The sequence below is a fragment of the Xenia sp. Carnegie-2017 genome, unplaced genomic scaffold (genome assembly GCF_021976095.1).
Source record: "Xenia sp. Carnegie-2017 unplaced genomic scaffold, XeniaSp_v1 HiC_scaffold_14, whole genome shotgun sequence".
NCBI classification, from domain to species: domain Eukaryota; kingdom Metazoa; phylum Cnidaria; class Anthozoa; order Malacalcyonacea; family Xeniidae; genus Xenia; species Xenia sp. Carnegie-2017.
Window position 1 is genome coordinate 366,617 of NW_025813447.1, and position 22,987 is coordinate 389,603.

Sequence of the window (22,987 nt, forward strand, 5' to 3'; positions counted from 1 at the left end):
GGAGATGAATATAAGATTTGAACTGTGCAATTACTGAAATAAAACACTGTTTCGAAGCTAACAAAATTTCTTTGTCATAAAAAATACATAAACACCATTTTTACAAGTTTGAAAAATTTCACTATCCGATGGAGGCGCTGTCCAGGCTTCTTGCAACCGGCCCCTGACCAGTGACTCTGACCCACGCTGACCTCTGACCAGAGTCTGACCCATCTGACCTGTCTATGCAACTGTACAGCGGATACTTGCTTTAATGCATTTTGTCTGCCAGAAATGGACTCAAAAAAACATTGAGAAAGTCGAAAGTTTGACAGCAAATTGGTGAAAGAAGCTCCAAGCAGAATGCTCTCGTCAAAGGACATAACTACACCGAAAGGTTCTATAATATCGTTAGTAAATAAGCTATGTGAAAAGATATTTTACGAGAAGAACTGTACAAACGAGAATGATGCAGTGAAAGTTCGTTTCAATGGGAAAATATGTCAGCATTTACGAAATATCGTTTTTGATCGTTTGATTTTCAACAAACAAAGAGAGGAGGAAAGAAATTTTACTGTAAAACAAAGAATATGCGTGGAAGGCTTTAAATTAAGAGTTCGTGGACTCGTTGATAAGGCTGAAAATTTGGAAAGGCTTCTTTCAGTTCTTGGTATATTGTATTTTTATGATAGTAAATCTTTAAACATGTTGTCGTTGCTTTGAGATTACAAATCTTAGTAGCAAACATTTTTATTCTTTCAGAATCGACCAGCATTTATTGCTCTGTTTTTTGTGGAGAGTTGAAATCAGTTAACGAGATTGAAGCCATTATCAATGTCTTACTTCTTCTATCAAATCAGACGCAAATATTTACTCAAAAACTTGCGAAGTTTGGAAAAAAGAACACCATTATCTGGTGTGATTGCAGTTTCTCTTTCTTGTATTTATCTGCTCTTGTTGACTTGACCTCTCTTGTTATCTTTGATGTGTAGGTTCCTGTGAGTTCCATCACAGAAGGTTTGCCTGTAAATGAAGTTATCAACTATGAATTTTATCCAAATGAAATCTTTGAAACTTCACCAACATTTGGCATTTCATATGCTCAAAGATGTCAGTATGTTGAGGAATTAATACCAAGCAATGTAGGTTTTCTGAGATAAAATCTATTTCATAAGTAGTAGAATTGTGAATTGTAAAATATTTCATTTTGATTTTTAGGTGTTCATTCAAAAGCCTGGAGCTCGTACTAAATGGTTCAACTCAGACATGGTGGGTCCATGACATTTTTTAATTAACTAAATTGCATTCGTCAGTATTTAATATAGCTTTATTTTAATTGGTGTAAATTTCTAGAGCAAGGACCCATTTTTGAAAAGCACTCAAGATTCTCTGTATAATGCTCTAGTTTATAGTGAAACATCGAATATTCATATAAAATTAGAAGTTCCAGAACTTTCATCTTGTCCTCATGAATCAAGGTAGTTTGTTATTCATTGTTTCTGCTAGGTATCAAATGAAAATTTAGTTTAACAAGTTGGTTTTCCATGTTTCAGATGGATACCTAAGCTTATGTCTATGGCAAAAGAGGTAGTTAATTAAATGAAATGCTATGTGTTGATTTTCTGGATACGCAACTCTCAAATCTTGAATGTAGGTGACTGAAGATGAAGGTTTTGAAGATGCTGACTCGTCACAATCATCAGCCATTACAACCGACTCAGGTGTGAATAGTCTGGACATTTGGGACGAAGCTCTTTCTTATCAACCATCAAATTTTCATACTTGGGAATCTAAGGGACAAAGGTAGCAGTAATCATTCTTATCCTATGATGTACCACATGTAAACTGTACTTTGATCAGAGAATTTGCTCATAATTTGCAGTGAAACAGAGGGATGCAAACCATACCTTAGTGAATCAGGAGTAAATATCATGGATCAATTGTATGACATGAGAATGAATGAAGTGTGCTTTCTCATTAATGCTTCATGTCCAGTCTTCAAATATTTTGATATGAAAGTTTTTGTCAGAGATTGTCTTATGGTTCTGATAGGTGTTTCATCTAATGTCTTTATAATAAACAAGGTAAGCATATCTAGTAAAGTTGTGTATTTAGTCTTTATATAGTAACTCAATATTTGTTATATACATCCCCTACACAAGCTTGGCTTTATTCTACAAGATATTTAGCAATTTTGTAAACTAAAAGATTGGTAGTATATAAAGTAAATGGTTTGAACCAGGGAGTATCGTTACATGTTTGTAAATGTAGATCGTCCAGGTTGGTATAGTCATGAGAAGGACTGTTTTTGTTGTTGTTGACTGACATTTCGACAACCTTAGCGGTACTCATCTTCAGAGTCCTTCTCAGGACTATAACAACCTGGACGATCGACATTTACAAACATGTAAAGATTGGTAGTATATCTTAAAATATTTCTACATATTTTACCAAACATCTTTCTTCTCCTTCTAAAACCCTAACTAGAAGACAGCCTCTTTTCATGTTGCCACCAACATCCGTCTAAAAGGTGTCTCACCAGAGTCGTTAAACCAAATGTTAAACAAACTGGCGGAGACTGGAACGAATTATTATCGGCTTAATAAATTTACTCACTGTGAACAGACATATGAAGTCAAGAGTTGTGTTTTGAAAGCATTTTTATGTGGTTTGGAAACCTGTTTACAACAATACAGACAGTTGGTTGTTCAAAAGAAAGGTTTGTTCTTTTGGGAAATTTTTAACCACGTAGTTGCGTGCTGACGTTGTTTTCTGTTTTAGTTTCATCTATACCAAGTATTGCAAATGTCGTGGAGCTATTTCGAGATCAAGGGCTCAAGTTGAAGTAAGTCACGTACATCTTTTAATTGAATATTTTTTTTCTTGAAAATATGTATAGTTTTATATCTCACTCGCTCCCAGGTTCCTAGCGGATGTCTGCATGTGTACGCAAGGTTTCAATAGAGCAATTGGACAACCAAAGCCTAGATTTCCACTGGTAAGAATCACATTGTTTACCAAAGCTATCATTTACATCTCCTTAAGTGTAAAAATTAAACACTGGATATTTTAGGGGTCAAAGTTGTTGACTTATTTGTACAATCTTTGTCTTCAAAACATGAACTCAAGTGTGTCTTCGATGTTGCTTTATCTATTTAAAGTCAGTTGCACTCCGTACTTCAGGTAACAGTCATCGTCTTTTAAAATAATTTTCAAATTTTCATACCTAACTTGGTTTGTTACGTACTCTACGTAGATATCTCCAACAGTGGATTTATAAGGGAAAATGTATTGATTTTTACAAAGAGTTCACCATATATGAAAATGATATCTATTTATGTCGTAGAGGTAAGTCGTTCTTTTTCCTTCTCTTGTGTATTAAGGAGGCTTCCTACAGTTACTAAGCATGAGAGGGGACTGGTGACGCTTCGCATGCGCATATTGTGCTCATGTCGAGTGGGTTTTTTACATAAACGCCTGGCTTCGATGACTTTAATGAAGATTTTTTCGTTTTTCCCGCGCTAAATTTTTTTAAAAGCTCGTGTGGATGTTCATTTCAACAAAAATTATAACATACGCAAAATAGAAAAAAATCTACAAACAAGTTTTCATGTAGCCGAAATTCTCAGATATCACAAAAAATGTTTATAGAATTCCTTCAATGTTAAATATAATACAATCGTGATGCAAAAAGTAAGAAAAATTCACCGAACTGAAAAAAAGATCAAGCGATCAATTGTTTTAAAACTAGACAGTAAAAGTGTTGAAGAAAATAAGACATGGCTGCCATAACAAAGCAAACAGCCTATTCAAGCATCTGTAGACTTTACTGACGTTCTTGAGTTGAAGATTCCCGCATCGTTCATAATTCTAAAGCTTGAGTGTGTTTTATCGAAATAATGCTGTTAGTGAGGGCCACCTGAAACACCCGACTTTCAGGTGGGGACCTCCTTAATAAACATCTCGTGTTTCTCATTATATCGCTGAAGATAAACGATACTGGAGTGATGGCTACGTCATGTCTAAGCAAGATATTCCACTGTTTCTACAAGACCTATGGAAAGATATTTTTGTTTGTGGTAAATCTATCAATTTATTGAAGCTATGCTGTCCTCAGGTACAACGTGAGATAATCGTGGTTATTCATGTGCTTTATCTCCGTTAATCCTTTGCGATTCATTTCAGCATTATATATGCAGTAACAACGTGGAGATTCCTAATTTGACCATAACATACTCGCTGGATTCAATTATAAAGATATCGGAAAATAATGATCGATATCTTGAGGAAATGGAGTTAACTCGAGAGGGAATTGACAAGGAAAGAGAAAAAAATGTACGAGAATAAAATTTATTCTTCATCATATTTCTATGTCACTTTGTCCGATGAATTTATCATATTTAAAAAGATAGAATAACGTGATTGTAACACGTTTACCCTGACAACCGAAGCTGATTTAAATGGCTGTATGCATTTAAAAATGTTTTCCTGTAACTATAAATTTTATTTAGAAATCTTTTAAGGAAGATATGAAACGAAATGAAGTCTTAAACATGAAGAACAAAGTGCGGAGTGAATTAAACGTAGTTCAAGGTAAAGTCGTGATTTTTTTCATTTTCTTTATGGATTATGAAATGGTGGAAAGTTTTTAACTACTTTGGTGCTTGTCGTATTGATGACGACCGCGTGTTTTGTTTGAAGATCTGGTAACTAGAGCGAAGGAAGCTCTTGCAGAGAAAAAGAGAAAAGATTTGGGTTTTCTTAAACAACAAATGGAAGACGCGATTAATGTAAGTTACATAAAATTGGAGAAAGATATCTGTGAAATTAGCCAATATAATCTCATGTATTGAAATATTTCTCCAGTAAATTTTCATGTACCCATTTGCATCCTTATAAGCTCACATGTACTCACATGCACTCACATGTACTCACATGCACTCACATGTACTCACATGTACTCACGTGCACTCACATGTACTCACATGCACTCACATGTACTCACATGCACTCACATGTACTCACATGCACTCACATGTACTCACATGTACTCACATGCACTCACATGTACTCACATGTACTCACATGCACTCACATGTACTCACATGTACTCACATGCACTCACATGTACTCACATGTACTCACATGCACTCACATGTACTCACATGTACTCACATGTACTCACATGCACTCACATGTACTCACATGCACTCACATGTACTCACATGTACTCACATGCACTCACATGTACTCACATGCACTCACATGCACTCACATGTACTCACATACTCACATGCACTCACATGTACTCACATGTACTCACGTGCACTCACATGTACTCACATGCACTCACATGTACTCACATGCACTCACATGTACTCACATGCACTCACATGTACTCACATGCACTCACATGTACTCACATGCACTCACATGTACTCACATGTACTCACATGCACTCACATGTACTCACATGTCACATGTACTCACATGTACTCACATGCACTCACATGTACTCACATGCACTCACATGTACTCACATGCACTCACATGTACTCACATGCACTCACATGCACTCACATGCACTATAGAGGAAGTTGTTAGAACGGAGTCGAGAAGAAAAAGAAGACAGGCGTTTTTTAAGAGAATCTTTAAGATATGACGTCACAACTGCAAAAATTGATGATGAACAGTCTGAACAAGCGAGGTAGCAAAATTCTTAAACTATCAAGACTCGATAGATCAATTGTGATAGAAGACTTCGACGTTGTTTTATTCATCTTTATTTCTACCATAGACTAGATCTGATTCGTTATTATGAAGAATTGACAAGAGAAGCTGATCTCCGTGAGAAACGTGCCAACTGGATAGCCAACCGTCATTCTCTGAAGAATCTTCGAGATGATTTCTTGAAGTTAGAATACGAAAAAGAGAATAATATGAAGAATGAAATTGATGAAGAACAAATGCGTCCTGAAAAATTTGATGTCGATAAGGATTCAACTATCCAAAATGATATAAATATAACAACTAAATCTTTAAGTCAAGAGAAAAACCTTTTTACAAAAGGATCACAAGCCATGCAGTCAACTGTTCAAGATTTAATGTATCCTCCTAGCACGATAAACGATAATGATGCTCTGCCATCAACTGATATCCCTATGCATACATCCTTATCCAAAGCTACTGACTCTACTGTTCAAGATTTAATGTATCCTAGCAGTGCGAAGAATGATTTTGGTTTACCATCAACTGATGTCCCTATTCATACATCCTTATCCAAAGCTACTGACTCTACTGTTCAAGATTTAATGTATCCCAGCAGTGCGAAGAATGATTTTGGTTTACCATCAACTGATATCCCTATGCATACATCTTTATCCAAAGCTACTGACTCTACTGTTCAAGATGTAATCTATTCCAATGATAATATATCAAATCGTTCATATGTCGCAAGCACTTTATCACAAACTTCATCGTCTCATCAAATATTTACAACTGCGGTCAATCACGCTGCTAATAATGATTACGTGTTGACGTCAACTTCTAAGGACTCTGGTCTTGAAACATCGAGACGTTCTATGGATTCAACAGCACAAAACCTCCTTTATCCATCACGAGACGATCACGTGTCACCGTATCGTAGTACACGTGGTTCTGGCGCGGCTTTTCAATCGACTATCCAAGATATAATGTATACTGACAGTTCCGAAACGAAGTCATCAACTCCAGAAATATCAAACGAAGAGAAAGATATGTTTTACAAAGCACGTGATGCCCTCGTGTCGTCTTCAAAAATATCACATCGTGTGGAAGAAGAGAGCGCAATGAAAGGTATTCTTTATCCACGTGAACTTAGTGATGAACGTCAACAAACAGTAAGAGGTACCAGAGGTAAAGCTCCTTCAAGTACCATTGAAAATATCATTTATGGTGAAGCATCATCACATGTAACATCAAGTATGTACAATATGATATTGAATTTTGAAGCTTTTTTATAACAAACAATGATCTAGCTGTCTGGTGAAACAAAACCTATTTTTCTTTTTATTTAGAGCATATTGAAGAAGAAGAAAAACCTATAAAAATAGAGGATATTTGGTTTACTTCGCAGGTGGAGTATCTTCAGGATGACTTCAATATTTTAGGCAAGTTAAGTTTTTTTTTGTACAAAGATGTTCAGAGTATTGGAGATGAATTTTTGTTTCATTTCAGACGAGAAACCATACGGAGATTTTATATCTAGAGTTCTTTCAAAACACACCAATATTTCACAAAGTAATGAAGAAAATGAAGACGTAAATGATGCTTATGAAATCCTGTGTTTACCTACAATAATAAAACAATGTATTTCACGATCTCTTACAACTCAGTTAGTATAATCGTGTTTATCTTTTATCGTGAGAGAAACTCATTTCTTTAACGTTGTGCTTTGTGTTGTTTTTTTTAGAATTAACTTGGTCAATTTAACTGTGGTTCGTTATTTCATGGACGATTTAAAGATCATTAAACATTTTGAAACGCTCAAGAAATTTCTTCTCATGGAAGATGGCGAGTTTTCATTCTCACTTACACAGCAACTGTTTGAGAAGGTTTGAACATAAGGATCTTTTTGTCTAACATCAACTTCCTATCCTTTTGTTGTGATCAACTGATTATTTTACATTATTTTTTGTAGATTTCTTCAGGTGAAACTCCCCAACAACTATGTAACATCTCTGTATTAAATGGCATTATGACACACTCGATCCAGTCCTCAGTTTACGCCTCACATTCGGAAAACTCACAAAGTCTGTCATTCGTACTAAACTCCGTCCCTCATGTGTTTAAAAGATACGGTAAAGACTCTCGTTTATATATATGTTTGCCTTTACGTTTTTCTTGTTTCGTGACAAATTTAGTTAAATTTTAACGTTTAATATCTTAGATGTAAAGGTTTTTGACTTTATTGAATTAAGCTATAAGGTAAGACGTGTTAAAGTATGATAATGATAAGTTTTAACATCATAGGGTGTGACATCATAGGGTATGACATCATTGGGTACGACATCATAAGGTGTGACATCATAGGGTATTACATTATTGTGTCTGACATCATAGGGTGTGGCATCATTGGGTATGACATCTTAGGGTGTGGCGTCATAGGTTATGACATCATTGGGTCTGACATCGTAGGGTATAACATCATAGGGTTTTACATCATGGTGTATGACATCATAGGGTATGATACCATAAGTTCTGAAATTGCAAAGTACATCACCTGCTAAATGTTAGCGTCTTTTGTTCAATACTATGCATGATACCATAAATTAACACTGACGTCAGAACTATTGTACAATGATGATGTCATTGCTATACTGGAACAGTGACTTTCTGAAATACTTTTAGATCCACTGGCCTGTCAATATAATTATTACCGAAAGCTGCATGACAAAGTATAACAGGGTAAGCCAGCTTTCGATTTGGATTTTTTCAAGTTTTTTATCTTTGAGTACCATCGCCAAATACTTGATATTTGTTGGATGGTTAAAGGATAAGGTTCAATGTATAATTTTCATAATTTTAATGAAGTGATGTTTCTTTAGATATTTGCCTTCTTCGTGGAGTTAAAAAGAACAGCTTGGGTGTTAAATGACGTACGACGTTTTCTAAAACGTGCAGGTAGGTACTTCATATTAATATTAATGAAGCTCGTTGGTATGATGTCTTCACAATTCTTTTTTATTTTACTTAGATAAAATTGCGTATCACAGTTCTCAGCTGCACAAGGTCCATCGCTTTCGGTAAAAATTGCAATCGTATAATAATTACGTCATCTCTTGTTTCTATAGTTACTTTCATTGTTTACTAGACACGAGATGAATCATTTTGTAAATGACATCCAGGGATATGTGTCAAATCAAATACTTCATGTTAGCTGGCAAGAATTCATGTATTCTTTACACAACAACGTATGTTCTGTGTGTGTTCGTGTTCTTTCAGCTATGTAAACATATCATCATTTGTAAATTTATCTTTGGAAGGTTTACAATGTTGACGATCTTCATGATTCTCATGCTCGTTATCTCAATAAATCCTTATTTCGTGCTCTTCTCAACAAGAAGGCTGCTCCAGTAATGAAAATTATAACTGATCTCTTTCAAAAAGTATTGAACTTTTATACATTGCTTGTATCGTCATCGTGGATCATCGATTCTACGTCGGGTACTGCCGTCCACCCAAGTTTTTCTTTACTTTGCTCGACGTACGATTCATTTAGAGAGAGCACATGTTTTCTTCTTACTGGTATGTACTCCATGCTGAAGACTTATTTATTACACTTCATTTTATTTTCTTTCGCTGTGCCATGGTATAGTTGAGAAGGTGAAAGTATTGTTTTGTTTTTGTAGTGATAACGAAACTTGTAAATCGTGGTTATCAGCCTCATTTGGAGGAACTTCTACTTAGATTGAATTTCAACTTTTATTATGGAAAAGATATTTAAGCGAGACCTTGACGGTAGTAGGTAACGCATAACGCATACTAAACAAAAAACAAATATTTTTATTGACTATTAAAAGTTAGTTGAAGTTCAAGATTAGACCTTTCATGGGTAGATCCACCAATATATTGTCTTCTTTGATGGAATGAATTACCTGTGTGGATGATTTTAATCCTCCGTTTGTTCACAACAATAAAATGGAACTGAAATTATCGTTGATACAATGCAAGTCCTATTTTAGATATCATGTTTTAAATGTTGTGCAAAGCCCAAAAATTGATAAGAATGCACGTTTATGTCTGGCATTAAAGCAAGCCGCCGTGAAATTCTTTTAGACATTATTGAACTTAAAGAATTTCACTGCGTCAAGAAGATATAAAGCGGTTCTTATTTAAATTTTTAGATTTACACTAAGCCCAAAACATGATATCTCAAGAGATATCTTCTCTTCATTGATAAATCATGAAATCGTCAGAATAGACTAACATTACACTCCATAAGTTCAACTTAAAAAATTTTAAGAATGAATTATTGTCATCATTCGTTATAAAAACTCATTAAACTTATTAATTTTTAAGGTATCAGGTGATTTTTGAAACAGTTTTCAATCGATCATTAGGTTTATTTTGTAATCAATTTAAAGCGGAAATTACAATGTCTGATATTAGTATGAGGGTATCATGTTTATGCTAATAAATTTCTGTATATATGCTTATCGCAGCCATCTCAAATATATTTACAGTATATGGAATAAATAGTTTGAAAAAAATACATGAATCACGGACTGTATGAACGAGTTGAATCTTGAATTATTTTACACTTTTACTTTTCACAAAAAAAACTATTTTGACGCAAGTAAACTACAATATCATATTTCGTCATTATGAAAACTATGTAGGCTTGCGTCAAATGTATATATGCGTAAATTTTGACGTACTCTTGAAGCGGCAATCTTATCGACAAATTTATGATCAATAAGAACTGGATTTTCGGTGATTTATAGTTGATACATCATGGTTTTTCGTTCACAATTCTATCATCATAAATTCAAATGTTTAATTCTTCCAATCTCTTTATTTGTTTGTGGCTTTATTATTTTCCTTTGTGGATTGGTGAGAACCTTTCATGTTGGAGAAAAAATGACAAGTGGTGATTTCGAAAAGAAAAGTCTGCAATCTCAAAACGAATACGTTGAATGGTGGAATGGCTTTCCTGTAAGTGTATTATGAAACTTGTAGATAAAACAACATTGTTTCCAACAGGAGCGATTTGTTATATTTTTATTTTGTAACGTAAGAAAGTCCTTTTGATATCTCCGCTCCGTCACGTATACATCTTCATCACTTGTACAAGAGTCAAGTCTACATTGCTGAAAAGTTAACCTTTGCTAGTTGAATTCTAGTAAATTGTTCATTCAAATTTTGAAGTAATTGTGTTGATGATAAATTCATCTTCATAATGATCTGTTGTTGTTTTATTATAGCTGATGCTTAGTGCTGCCTTAGGAATCGTTGCTGTATTATATGAGAAACCGTTAGTTGTAAGTTATGGCTATCTGGTGACATGTATGATCGTCATCATTTTAAACATTCATTGTTCTTTGTTTATAGTTCAAAATCGCTCTTGTTTCAATTGCTGTATGTTTTGTTCTGTCAATATTCTCGTTGATGTTGGACTCTGCTGAACTTTCTTGGTTATCTCGAAGTGTACAATACATGAATTTGTTGAAAATGGAAGGATTTGACTGCAAGGATTCTACCCCGACGTATGATTATGGTTATAAAACAGAATGTAAATGTACAAAAGGCGATAAAACAGGTTAGTAAATATGTTTATTTACCTTACCGTCTTCAAGATCTGTGTGGGAAGTTTTTACTAGGTCTCAAAAATGACCTGGAGGCAAAGTCTATTCTTGACGAAATCGGTCAACTGGAAGCTACGGCTACTGCCTTCTGATACCGGCCGAATACTGCTATTGGTACGGGTAGATTATGACGTGTAGAATTTCACTGGTAGATTAAATTACCGGTAACGATGATTTTAATCCTACGTTTCTTTACAACAATTTTAGAACAAACGCAATCCATTGATTTTACACAAAATTGCAAACTTGTCGTTTTTAGTTTTATTCAATTGCTTCATCCAATCTACATGGAAAACGATACGCCTCTAACGTCTTGTGTATGTGTCTGTTTGTTTTTTCAACCAACCAACGATGCGATCTCAATCACTAAATACTTATATCCCAAGAACCTAACACATTCGCCGTAAATCGTTAGGGCAAAGCTCCCTTAGATTTTGTAGTTTTATTTGTCGTCCACGCAAAGATCGTATTATTATATCCAATATGAATAGATTTTGGCATCTCTAAGGACCTATTACTCGTACCTGTCTTACGAAGTATCTTTGTAAAGAGTATTTGTGTTTTCCAATGAACAGTAAATAATATAATTATTTATGAAGTCAGACTGAAAATCAAAAAAATTATGTAATGTAAAAAATCCCTTCAGTCCTGATGCTAAAATCATCTATAGAAATAATTAAATGCTGTTGAATGATGTTAAACAAATGGTCATGTTTAAACTGTTGTAACAAAGAATTGCGTGTTTTATATTTGTTTATTTCATAGCTGTGGGTCTGTACGTGTGGACGTCGTGTAAACTATTACTGGCTGAGTTTTATGTCTACTTAATGATCGTGTTCTTTACATCTTGTTCCTGTGGTCTCTGTTTGTTCACGCTTGTCTATTTTGTTCTTCTGCTGAAGCCGATTTCACAGGTTTGTTGACGTCAAGTTTTATAAACTGTCAAAGTTTTCATTTAATTTTTTATGTGTTCTCCTTTAGATAAAAAATGCCCTGAACTTGGACGAGAAGCCATTAAACGACGACTTTGCTAATCTTCATGATAATCTCTACGCTGCATCCTAAGTTCTTCGATCAGTTCATTTTAACTGTATCTTATTTTGGTTATATATATTGATTCATTATATATTATTTACCACAAGGACTAACATTGATCATGAAGGATTGCTGTTGATTATATAGTACACTATGCCATCATAACTTCTAAGTACATGTAGAATAAACCATGCTGGAGTGTCATGCAGCAGTCACCTACAATTAAACATCGTTGAAACATTTTATTTTGAGATAAAGATTGATTTTCCTCTAAACTTTACCATTTTATCTCGTAATTTTCATACTGGCACTTATGTCTTTGTGTTTCATTTTAACATGTTGGTTTATTGACCTTTGAGTGTCATCTACAGTGATGCTACAGGCATGAAAAGACGGTCTTCTTTATTCACACAAAATATAGAAATGAATGTGAACAAATTTGAGATTGAGAGATTTTAAGTATCATCAAGTGCACGTACAAAATAATATTGAAAACTTTAAGTGACTCAATTTCCTCGTTTATCAAAACAAAATTTATTTTCTTTTTTAACTTAGTATGTAAGGGATGTTTGGCTTAATTGACATGAGCTATGAAGTAAGACATTGGATTTGACATTGTAAATTACGTCACCATAAGGTATGACGTCATAACTTGTGAGTCGTGGCATAGATATTTGTCAGATATTTAAACAAGATTATCGTAAATTTACGTAACGAATACGTGCAGTAAACAGAAAAACGAATAATTTTATTGTCGTATTAAAATTTTTGAAAAATTTTTCAAAAGACGCGCTTTTTTGTAATAGCTAAATTTGATGCGAAAATTGTCTTATGTAATGATGATCTGAGGTACTTAGAGATGTCATGCTTTTGGTGAAAATGATAATATCTATGTATGTTATCATCATGACAGGTTCACAGTCATCTCAAATATACTGATTTTAAAATAATATGAAACGTTCAGTGGAACTCAGATTGTAGTGCATTAGAAGTTACCGTGATTCATCAATGATTTTACATGTGAAAAAAAACGTGACTTTACTTTGACGCTAATATTACATTATTGTATCATATTTCCTTACTATTAAGATTATGTAGCATCTTGCTTTGCGTCGTGCTCTAGTGGTTTATTTTCATGAAGAAAACTTAACAAATTGGCGAAGTAGCAATCTTTGCAAGAACGTCAACGACTAGTAGTATTTGTTGTTTTATTGTTAATGCACAATGTATCAATATCAAGTAAAACGTTTAATTCTTCCAAGCTCTTTATTTGTCTGTGGCTTTATTATTTTCCTTTGTGGATTGGTGAGAACCTTTCATATTGGAGAAAAAATGCCAACAAATGATATAGAAAAGAAAAATATTCAAGCGTATAATGAATATGTCGAATGGTGGATTGGCTTTCCTGTAAGTTTATTTATAAAACGTGTGTATGTAACAGTGTTGTCTTTCAAAGTAGCGGTTTACAACCAACAGCGTTGTTTTTATCCGTTGTAATCGTAAGAAGGTCCTTGAACCTTAGTGAAATCTCCGCTCCCTTATAAATCTTCATATCTTGTACACAAGTAACGTCTACAAGTTCACGTTTAATTGCAAGTTGAAGTATATGTAGTAAATAATTCATTCATATTTTTAAAGTAATCGTGTTAATGTTAACTTTATCCTAACAATAATCTGTTGTTATTTTATTATAGCTGATGGTTAATGCTCTGTTGGGAATCGTTGCTGTATTATATGAGAAACCGTTAGTTGTAAGTTATAGCTGTGTGATTATTTCTGCGGTATTCACCATTTTATAAACATTCATTGTCTTTCTTTATAGTTCAAAATCGCTGTGGTTTCAATTGCTATGTGTTTTGTACTATCAATATTCTCGTTGATGTTAGACGCTGGTGAACTAGCTTGGATTTCCCGTGATGTACAATACATGAATTTCTTGAAAATGGAAGGATATCATTGCCAGGATACGTATCGTGTACATCGTTATGGTGATCAGGTCTACAATTTTACAGAATGTGAATGTAAAATTGGCAATGAAAGGGGTTAGTGTAGAATTTTATTCACCGTCTCGGAGGTTTATATAGGGAAGTATTTAACTAGGTGTAAAAACAGCCGGGAGAGCAAAGGTCAATTCTGTTTCTTTACTGAACCGAAATTTTTATCAACTGGAAAACACTGATAATGGGCTTCAACGGGGGATTCAGGGCACATGGGAATGGTGATACACACGGGTAATGGTGATACATGTACGGGTACACACGGTAATGGTGAATGGTAATACATGGTAATGGGATACATGTACGGGTACATGGTAATGGTGATACATGGGGTAACACGGGTAATGGTGATACATGTACGGGTAACGGTGGTAATGGTGATACATGGAATGGAACGGTGGAATGTACGGGAACACGGGTAATGGTGACATGTAATGGGATACACGGGTAATAATGTACATGTACGGGACACGGGTAATGGTGATACATGTACGGGTAACACACGGGTAATGGTGATACATGTACGGGTAACACACGGGTAATGGTGATACATGTACAGGCAACACGGGTAATGGTGATACATGTACGGGTAACACGGGGTAATGGTGATACAGGTAACACACGGGTAATGGATACATGTACAGGTAACACACGGGTAATGGGGATACATGTAGAGGTAACACACGGTAATGGGGATACATGTAGAGGTAACACACGGGTAATGGGGATACATGTAGAGGTAACACACGGGTAATGGGATACATGTAACACACGGGTAATGGTGATACATGGAACACACGGGTAATGGTGATACATGTAGAGGTAACACACGGGTAATGGGGATACATGTAGAGGTAACACACGGGTAATGGGGATACATGTAGAGGTAACACACGGGTAATGGTGATTGTCATCATTGCATTGTCCTTTGAAATGGAAAAAGTCGCTGGGATTCGGTAATTTTGTTCTTTTTCTTCTCCCCTTGTTCACAACCATCATAGTCTTTGTATCGAAACAAGATAAGGTTTTTTAACACACAGATAAGGTTTTTCAAAAAGTATTCATACTTTACTATCTTCCATTTTCTGTCCGTATGTGGCGATCTGTAAAGTTTTATATTTCAACATTTTTTAATGTTTCCATTTTTTCAATATTCTTTTGGAAGATCAAAGTTTTTTTTTACATCATTGGCATTATCACTATAATTTCATAGAAAAAATATCAGACAAATTTAAAATCTTCTATGAAAGTTGAAAAATGCTGTTGAATGATGCATAACCAAACGGTCACATACAATTTTGATAAAGAATATTAAATATTTATTTATTTTCTAGCTATGGACTTTTATGTTTGGTCTTCTTGTAAACTATTTCTGGCTCAGTATTATGTCTACTTTATGATTGTGTTCTTTACATCTTGTTCCTGTGGTCTCTGTTTGTTCACGCTTGCCTCTTTTGTTCTTATTCTAAAGCGGATTTCACAGGTAAGTCGACTTTATGTTTTATAAACTGTCAAAGTTTTCATTTAATTTTTTATGTGTTCTCTTTAGATAACTTCTGCCCTGAACTTGGACGAGAAGCCATTAAACGACGACTTTGCTAATCTTCATGATAATCTCTACGCTGCATCCTAAGTGCTTCGATCAAATTGAACGACAATACATTTTAACTGTATCTTATTTTGATTTGATATACTGATTCATCATTATGTATTATTTAATACAAGCAATAACATTGATCATGAAGGATTGCTGTTGATTATAAAGTACACTTTTCTATCTTAACTTCTAAAATACGTATATAACCAATAATTGAATATTTTGAAACAATACTAACATTTTTCCTCGCATTAAAGTAAGATAGGCACCACACTGGGGATGTTATGCACCAATCGGATAAAACTTGTGTTGAACTTCGTCTTTTTTTGTTTGGTGACATTCTGAAAACGTCGTTTGAACATTTCATTTTGATAAGATTCGTTTTGCACCAAACTCCATTTTTATTCCTTAATTTTCACTCTCCCTTGTACGTATCGTCATTTCATTATGTTTGTATGGCTGCAATATTAAACTACGAGTTTCACCTGTAGCGACGCTACGTGGTTTCAAACATGAAAGGTTTGCCTTATTCACTTGTGTTTACCAAACAAACAAACAAAAAAGTATCAATAAAAATATCATTACGTGGGATCATCTCATCTACCATCCAGTATATACAATACATGATGTTTTCTTTTAAGACTTTTTATATAATACACAATGATCAAGCTGACTACCGAAACAAAAGTTGTACGCATATTTCTCGGTGAATTCAACGTAGAAATTGTCTTATGATAAGACTGTAAGTATTACTATGAACTTATGGTTTTTTTGTCATTATGAAAATATCATGAATGATTTTACATGCAACATGCAATATGTTATGAAGCACATGAATAGCGTAAATATTTTATTATCGTATCATATGTCCTAACTATGAAGATTATGTAGCATCTTCCTGTGCGTCAAGTGTTCTATTTATATGTAAAAAAAATATGACCTTGAAGTGGCGGTCTGCGGGAAAGTAGCGCTCAATGAATGGTGGTATTTCGAGTTTATGTCTAATGCAGCATGAAACTCAAGCCTTTAATTCTTCCAAGCTCTCTACTTCTTTGTGGCTTTGCCGTTTTTCTTTGCGGATTGGTTAGAACCTTTTATGTTGGAGAAACAATGCCAAGAAATGATGAAGAAAAGAAACAAATCCAATCGAATAATGAATATGTTGAATGGTGGATTGGTATTCCTGTTAGTTTATTTATGAAACTTATATAACAATATTATTATGAAGTCTTTGACGTATTTTCTACAAATACAATTAAACATGCACAAACAATAATTTTATCTCATATTTGTTAATCTCGTGTTTCATATCTTGTTATCGTAAGAAGGTCCTTGAACTTCAGTGAGAACCCGGCTATGTTATAAATCTTCATATCTTGTACACAAGTCACATCTATTGCCAAAAAGTTAACGTTAAAATGAAAGCTGAAGTACAAGTAGTAAATAATGCGTTCATATTCTGCGCTTAAAGTAATTGTTTTGATAATTAATTCATCTTAATAATGATCTGTTGTTGTTTTATTATAGCTGATGCTTAGTGCTGTATTGGGAATCGTTGCTGTATCCCGCGAGAAACCGTTTGTTGTAAGTTATGTCTGCGTAATGAGACATACGTGATTTTCACCATTTTAATTTTTGCAGTCTTTCTTGTAGCTCAAAGTTGCTGGGGCTTTGTTAGCTTTATGCTTTATACAGTCGTTAGTGTCGTTGATGTTGGACTGTGCTGAGTTATCTCAGTTATCTGGAACTGTACAATACATGAATTTCCTGAAAATGGAAGGATTTGCTTGCAAGAATAAACATTATTCTTACAATTTTCGTGATCATGTCTACAACTTTACAAAGTGTGAATGTAAATTGGGCGACCAAAAAGGTTTGTGTATATTTTTTTGTTTAGCGTTCATAGGGGGCCCCTAAAGGAAAGTATACAAGTATATCAGAATGTCACAAAAACTATTCCAAAAGTTAAGTTCGCTACTTTTCCTTAAATTAGGATCGCAAAATTGAAAAACTACAATGTATAATCCTATCAGTGATGAAGCGAAACTATTCTTTACAAATCAGTCATCAATCGGTCACATCTAGTTTCTGATAGCAAGCAATAAATGTTTATTTATTTTATAGCTATTTCTGTGGGAAGTTCTTGTGAACTGATAGTGGCTCTGTATACTCTTTATTTCATAATCGTCATCTTTACATCATGTTCCTGTGGTCTCAGTTTGTTCACGCTTGCCTCTTTTGTTCTTATTCTCAAACGGATTCCACAGGTAAGTTGACTTTATGTTTTATAAACTGTCGAAGTTTTTTTTAAAACATTTCATGTGTTTCCCTATAGATCACTAATGCAGGGAACTTTGATGATAATATCACATTCGAGCGACGAAGATTAAACGACAGTTCTTTTTAACTGTATCTTATTTTGGTTTGATATACCGATTCATCATTATGTATTATTTACCACAAGGACTAACATTGATCATGAAGGATTGCTGTTGATTATATAGTACACTTTTCTATCTTAACTTCTAAAATACGTATATAGCCAATAATTGAATATTTTGAAACACTGCAAATGTTTTTCCTCGCAGCAATATAGATCGACACCACACTGGGATGTCATGCACCAATCACGTGTTTGGAGATTGCTACATTTACAATGTTGTAACTGGCAACGTCGAACAATAGATAAAACTTGCGTTGAACTTCGTCTATTTTTGGTGACATTCTGAAAACATCGTTCATACATTTCATTTTGACAAGATTCGTTTTGCACCAAACTTTTCCATTTCATTCCGTAATCTTCGTCCTCGCACAAAAAGCAAGACGATTTTTGAGTAAGTATTGGTCCTTTAAACGGTAGAGATTGTATTTACATTACAAAAGGCTTAATCATGTATTCAAATTGATTTTGTCCATCAATTGAATATTTGCCAACCTGTGTCGTATTTCTCTTTCACTATTAACGATAGAGGTTTTTGTCTTTGTGTGGGGACTTGTATCGTTTTAAACAACAGTGAATCAATCCAGAATATACAAAATCCTCCTAAAAATACCAGACAAGACGACACAGCTCTTCATTACCGTTTACAAAAGTAAACTAGTAAACTACTGTGAAATCATCAGTAAACTACTGTGAAATAAATCGAGTCTAATGTAGACTTTGCAAGCTTGGATTTTGACGCTCATTCATTGAATATTGTTGTGATGGAACACCTGTTTTGTTTGGAGAAAACATTTCTCAATGAAAACTTTCACAGGAAAAATTAGATTTTGAATGTAGCTATGTAATTATATAAAGTTTTACCGTCCTTTCAAACCTGTCAGCAAATAGTTCTAATCGTTGAAATGCAAACAACTGCTATATTTCAAAAAATAATCGCTAACTATAATTTTTCTGTATCATTAAAAATAAAGATAAAATTTACCAATAACTGTTGTGAGGATTAAAGGCATAAACGTAAATTGTTTTCGTAACATTTTCGGATTACAGACTTTGCACAGTCATTATATTCCTGATCCTTTATTGCACCAAGTTATTCATTGTCACCTGTTAAATCAAGGATTTCAATTGATACAACCACCCGTAAAGATTCGTTGTGATACTAAATGTAAAACATCAACATGAAGAAGAGGAGCTCTCCTCGAATCGTTGATGCAGTAATTAGAAAAAAGAAAAACAGATTGACCAATTTTGTAGTTTTTTGCATTTTTAATGTACGATGCAAAAGAATTTGACATATCGATAATTCACAATTTTCACATCTTATTTACCACGTATTCATATCTAACTGCTGGGCAAAAGCCAGGGGGGTGTTTATTTAACTTCAATAGTATTTTCTACATAGAGAATACTTACAAGGAAATGCAGTAGCGGAACAACAAAAACATTCAAATCCTAATTATGTTCAGATACAACGGGCCTTAAAGGCCTTTCGAAAGCCCCGGCCTCTAGGCTTAAACCTACTCAGCCAACCGGATAATCAACCCTTGAGGAAATGAACAATAATAACACAATATCTAAATTAGTATTTAGATATTATTCTGTACTTAGAGATTTATAAAATACCAATAAAATATTGTTCTCCATTGTTTTCACTCCATCTATAGACTTTACTCGAGCTTTAAATCCCACAGCACTTCATAAATTTTAGGCACTATGGGATATAGAACATAAAAATACTGGATGCTGATTGGTCGAGTGGCTTTGGCCACTAACTTTAGGACAGATAATTTGTCGTCAGGATCTTATGTTTACCAAATTCTTTATATTTTCATCGCCAAGTGTTCGAACCTTGATATTCAAATCCTTCTGTAGAAAGGACAATCTCTTTCAAAAAAAAAATCAGTCGGGCAGAGCTGAATACATGAATATAAATTTAACTCAAAATTTTTGTTCTAGTTTCAAGTGTAATAAAGCATGGCTTTTCGTTCACAATTATATCATCATAAACTCAAACATTTACTTCTTCCAAGCGCTTTATTCGTTTGTGCTTGGATTATTTTTATTTGTGGATTGGTGAGAACTTTTCATGTTGGAGAAAAAATGCCAAGAAATGATGAAGAAAAGAAAGTTGTTCGTGCACGAAATGAATATGTTGAATGGTGGAGTGCCTTTCCTGTAAGCTCATTTATGAAATCTGTAAAACATTACTGTCTTAGCAGAAGTGATTAAACGACCTGCAGCGTTTATTTTTTTATCTCACAGTTATAAGAACATTCTTAAATCCTTAGCTGTGATAACTTCGCTTTGTAACAAAATCGTCTTCGTATCTTTTACACAAATAAGTCACGTCCACATTGCTGAGAAGTTTACGCTTAAATGCACTTTAAAGTATGAATAGTTAATAATGCATTCATATTAATTTTAACAGTGATCTGTTGTTGTTTTATTATAGCTGATGCTTAGTGCTGCGTTAGGAATCATGGCTGTATTATATGAGAAACCGTTAGTTGTAAGTTATGGCTAAGTAATAAAGTTAATAATTTGAACCAGGAAGTATCGTTATGTGTTCTTAGATGTTCATTGTTGAAAATAGTGCAGTCGTGAAAAGGATTGTTACCGTTTTTCTTGACTGATGGCTAAACATCATTATCAAAGCACTTTGTATATCATGAAAGCCCTGTGTTTGTTATTTGGTTGCCTGGTTCATATAGGCGTACGGGACAGGAGGCAGCTGCACCCCTAAGGGGCTGTTCACATGATCTCTGTAGCAGGGTTTCAGCGAAGCGCTAAATCATTTTGGCAAATGAGAAAGATTAAATACGTCACAACAAAAAACTTATTTGAGCAATTTCTCTGTGCTCTTACTTTGTACATTCAAAAAACATTTAAAATGAGAACAAATAATTTAGCCTAATTTGAAAATCAAGAGTAAAAGGACTTCTGACGCTTAGAAAAAGATTGTAAGTTTTGTGCTTAAAGTTTTTGCACATTTAAGAAAATGTGTGGCTAAATTGTCAAATTAGGACACCACAAGCCCACACAGTCCACAGTCATAAGGTTGATTGTGAAGGAAACGTGTCGTTGAATCTGGGCTGAATTGTCAAACATCAGTCAACACAACAACCAACAATCCAATCTCAGGACTGCACTATTCCAGACAGTCCACATCTACAAACATGGCAATGTGTGGTCGTCACTATTTTAAATACGCGTTGTTCTTTCTTATAGTTCAAAATCGCTGTTTTTTCAATTGCTGTATGTTTTGTTCTGTCAATATTCTCGTTGATGTTGGATGCTGGTGAATTAGCTTGGCTATCTCTAAATGTACACCATATGAAATTCTTGAAAATGGAAGGATTTGTTTGCAAAGATAGTTATCGTATGCGCGACGGAGTTTACAATTTTACAGTTTGTGAATGCAAACTAAGCAAAAAAACTGGTTAGTATAGCATCGTCGTCTTAATGAAGGTCCACATAGGGAACTATGTCACAAGGTATAAAAGCATCCGAGTTGAAAAAGGTCAAGTCTGTTTCTTTTAACCACTGATCAAAGATATATATTTATTTATTGTTTAGTGGTTAGTTAATTTTAACGACGATTCAAAAGACCACTTGTTTAGCCAATCAGAATGAAAAAAATATGAAATGAAAATCCAAACTGTCTCAACCAATGTTAACATAATGTTTTTAACCTGGAGCTATCGTTACATATTGATTGTTCAGGTTGATGCAGTCCTAAGAAAAACTGTTGATGAAACTTGCGTTTAAACATTCCTAGCGATAATCAATTCCACAATTATTAACATCGGTCTTAGGAACATCTACAAACATTTCCTGTGATATTTAGTACAATAAGGACCATTAAATATTTATTCATTTTATAGGTTTGACCTCTGTGTATCTTACTTGGACTTCTTGTAAACTATTGATGGCTCAGTACTATGTCTACTTTATAATTGTGTTCTTCACATCTTGTTGCTGTGGTCTCTGTTTGTTCACTATTGCCTATTTTGTTCTTGAGCTTAAGCCAATTTCACAGGTAAGTTGACCTTATGTTTTATAAACTATTAAAGTTTTTGTTTAATATAATATTTGTTTCCCTATAGATCAAAAATGCAAATGCAGGGAGCGTAGATGAGACTCCATTGAACGACGACTTTGATAATCTTCACGGTAGTCACGTCACATCGTAAATTCTTCAATTAGATTGAACGATAACTCAGTGCTTTAATATTTAACTTTACAATGTCAAGAAAAATGTGTAACATGCAATGTCAAAAATATGAAGATTTTAATTCACATCTAACCCCAGGACCCTTTCATCTCCAAAAAGAACAACACCATGCTCTTGCATGGAGACTCGCTTCCAGTTCCTCATCAGGAACATAAGCTCTTATTGTTTGAGCATTTTTGCGTTTTAACAGAGCACATTTCGGACACTTGGTTCATCCGTTGATGATTGCACAATTTGTGTTGTTAGAGATTAAAAACAATACTAAACCCTTCCACCCATCATACAAATGACAACACCATATCTTCTTGAAGTGTTGATTTCTCACCGCCAAAAGTATAAGCTTATATAATACAGTTT

The 22,987-nt window shown here is 34.2% G+C and overlaps 3 protein-coding genes across 4 annotated transcripts; 2 read left to right on the top strand and 1 right to left on the bottom strand.

The window, feature by feature from the left end:
* Positions 1–239: 239 nt before the first annotated feature.
* Positions 240–18,526, top strand: LOC124434104 (gamma-tubulin complex component 6-like). Its single transcript, XM_046983980.1, has 38 exons — positions 240–649; positions 742–935; positions 972–1,121; positions 1,198–1,248; positions 1,333–1,457; positions 1,533–1,566; positions 1,634–1,782; positions 1,862–2,063; positions 2,467–2,698; positions 2,761–2,824; positions 2,902–2,977; positions 3,053–3,162; positions 3,236–3,327; positions 3,969–4,096; positions 4,165–4,314; positions 4,491–4,572; positions 4,681–4,769; positions 5,571–5,686; positions 5,777–6,939; positions 7,035–7,127; positions 7,195–7,351; positions 7,430–7,571; positions 7,658–7,817; positions 7,907–7,944; positions 8,368–8,424; positions 8,565–8,640; positions 8,714–8,762; positions 8,831–8,930; positions 9,003–9,264; positions 9,369–10,674; positions 10,944–11,000; positions 14,182–14,401; positions 15,691–15,839; positions 15,906–17,138; positions 17,481–17,537; positions 17,607–17,826; positions 18,078–18,220; positions 18,289–18,526. Exons 1-30 carry the CDS (start codon positions 343–345, stop codon positions 9,461–9,463), a joined length of 4,743 nt encoding a protein of 1,580 aa, XP_046839936.1. The 5' UTR covers positions 240–342; the 3' UTR covers positions 9,464–10,674; positions 10,944–11,000; positions 14,182–14,401; positions 15,691–15,839; positions 15,906–17,138; positions 17,481–17,537; positions 17,607–17,826; positions 18,078–18,220; positions 18,289–18,526.
* Positions 12,486–22,702, top strand: LOC124434572. Of its 2 annotated transcripts, none has more exons than XM_046984456.1 (5): positions 12,486–13,766; positions 14,054–14,110; positions 21,625–21,835; positions 22,281–22,435; positions 22,503–22,702. In XM_046984456.1, the coding sequence occupies exons 1-5, from the start codon at positions 13,584–13,586 to the stop codon at positions 22,587–22,589; spliced, it is 693 nt and encodes a 230-aa protein (XP_046840412.1). In that variant the 5' UTR covers positions 12,486–13,583; the 3' UTR covers positions 22,590–22,702. The 2 variants fall into 2 exon arrangements, with proteins under 2 accessions (XP_046840412.1, XP_046840411.1); XM_046984455.1 differs by lacking the exons at positions 12,486–13,766; positions 14,054–14,110 and adding exons at positions 20,482–20,571; positions 20,849–20,905.
* On the bottom strand, positions 18,351–19,477 carry LOC124434575. The gene is made up of 3 exons (XM_046984461.1): positions 19,379–19,477; positions 18,889–18,996; positions 18,351–18,800 (listed from the first exon to the last, which is right to left on the bottom strand). Exons 1-3 carry the CDS (start codon positions 19,428–19,430, stop codon positions 18,472–18,474), a joined length of 489 nt encoding a protein of 162 aa, XP_046840417.1. The 5' UTR covers positions 19,431–19,477; the 3' UTR covers positions 18,351–18,471.
* Positions 22,703–22,987: the final 285 nt, after the last annotated feature.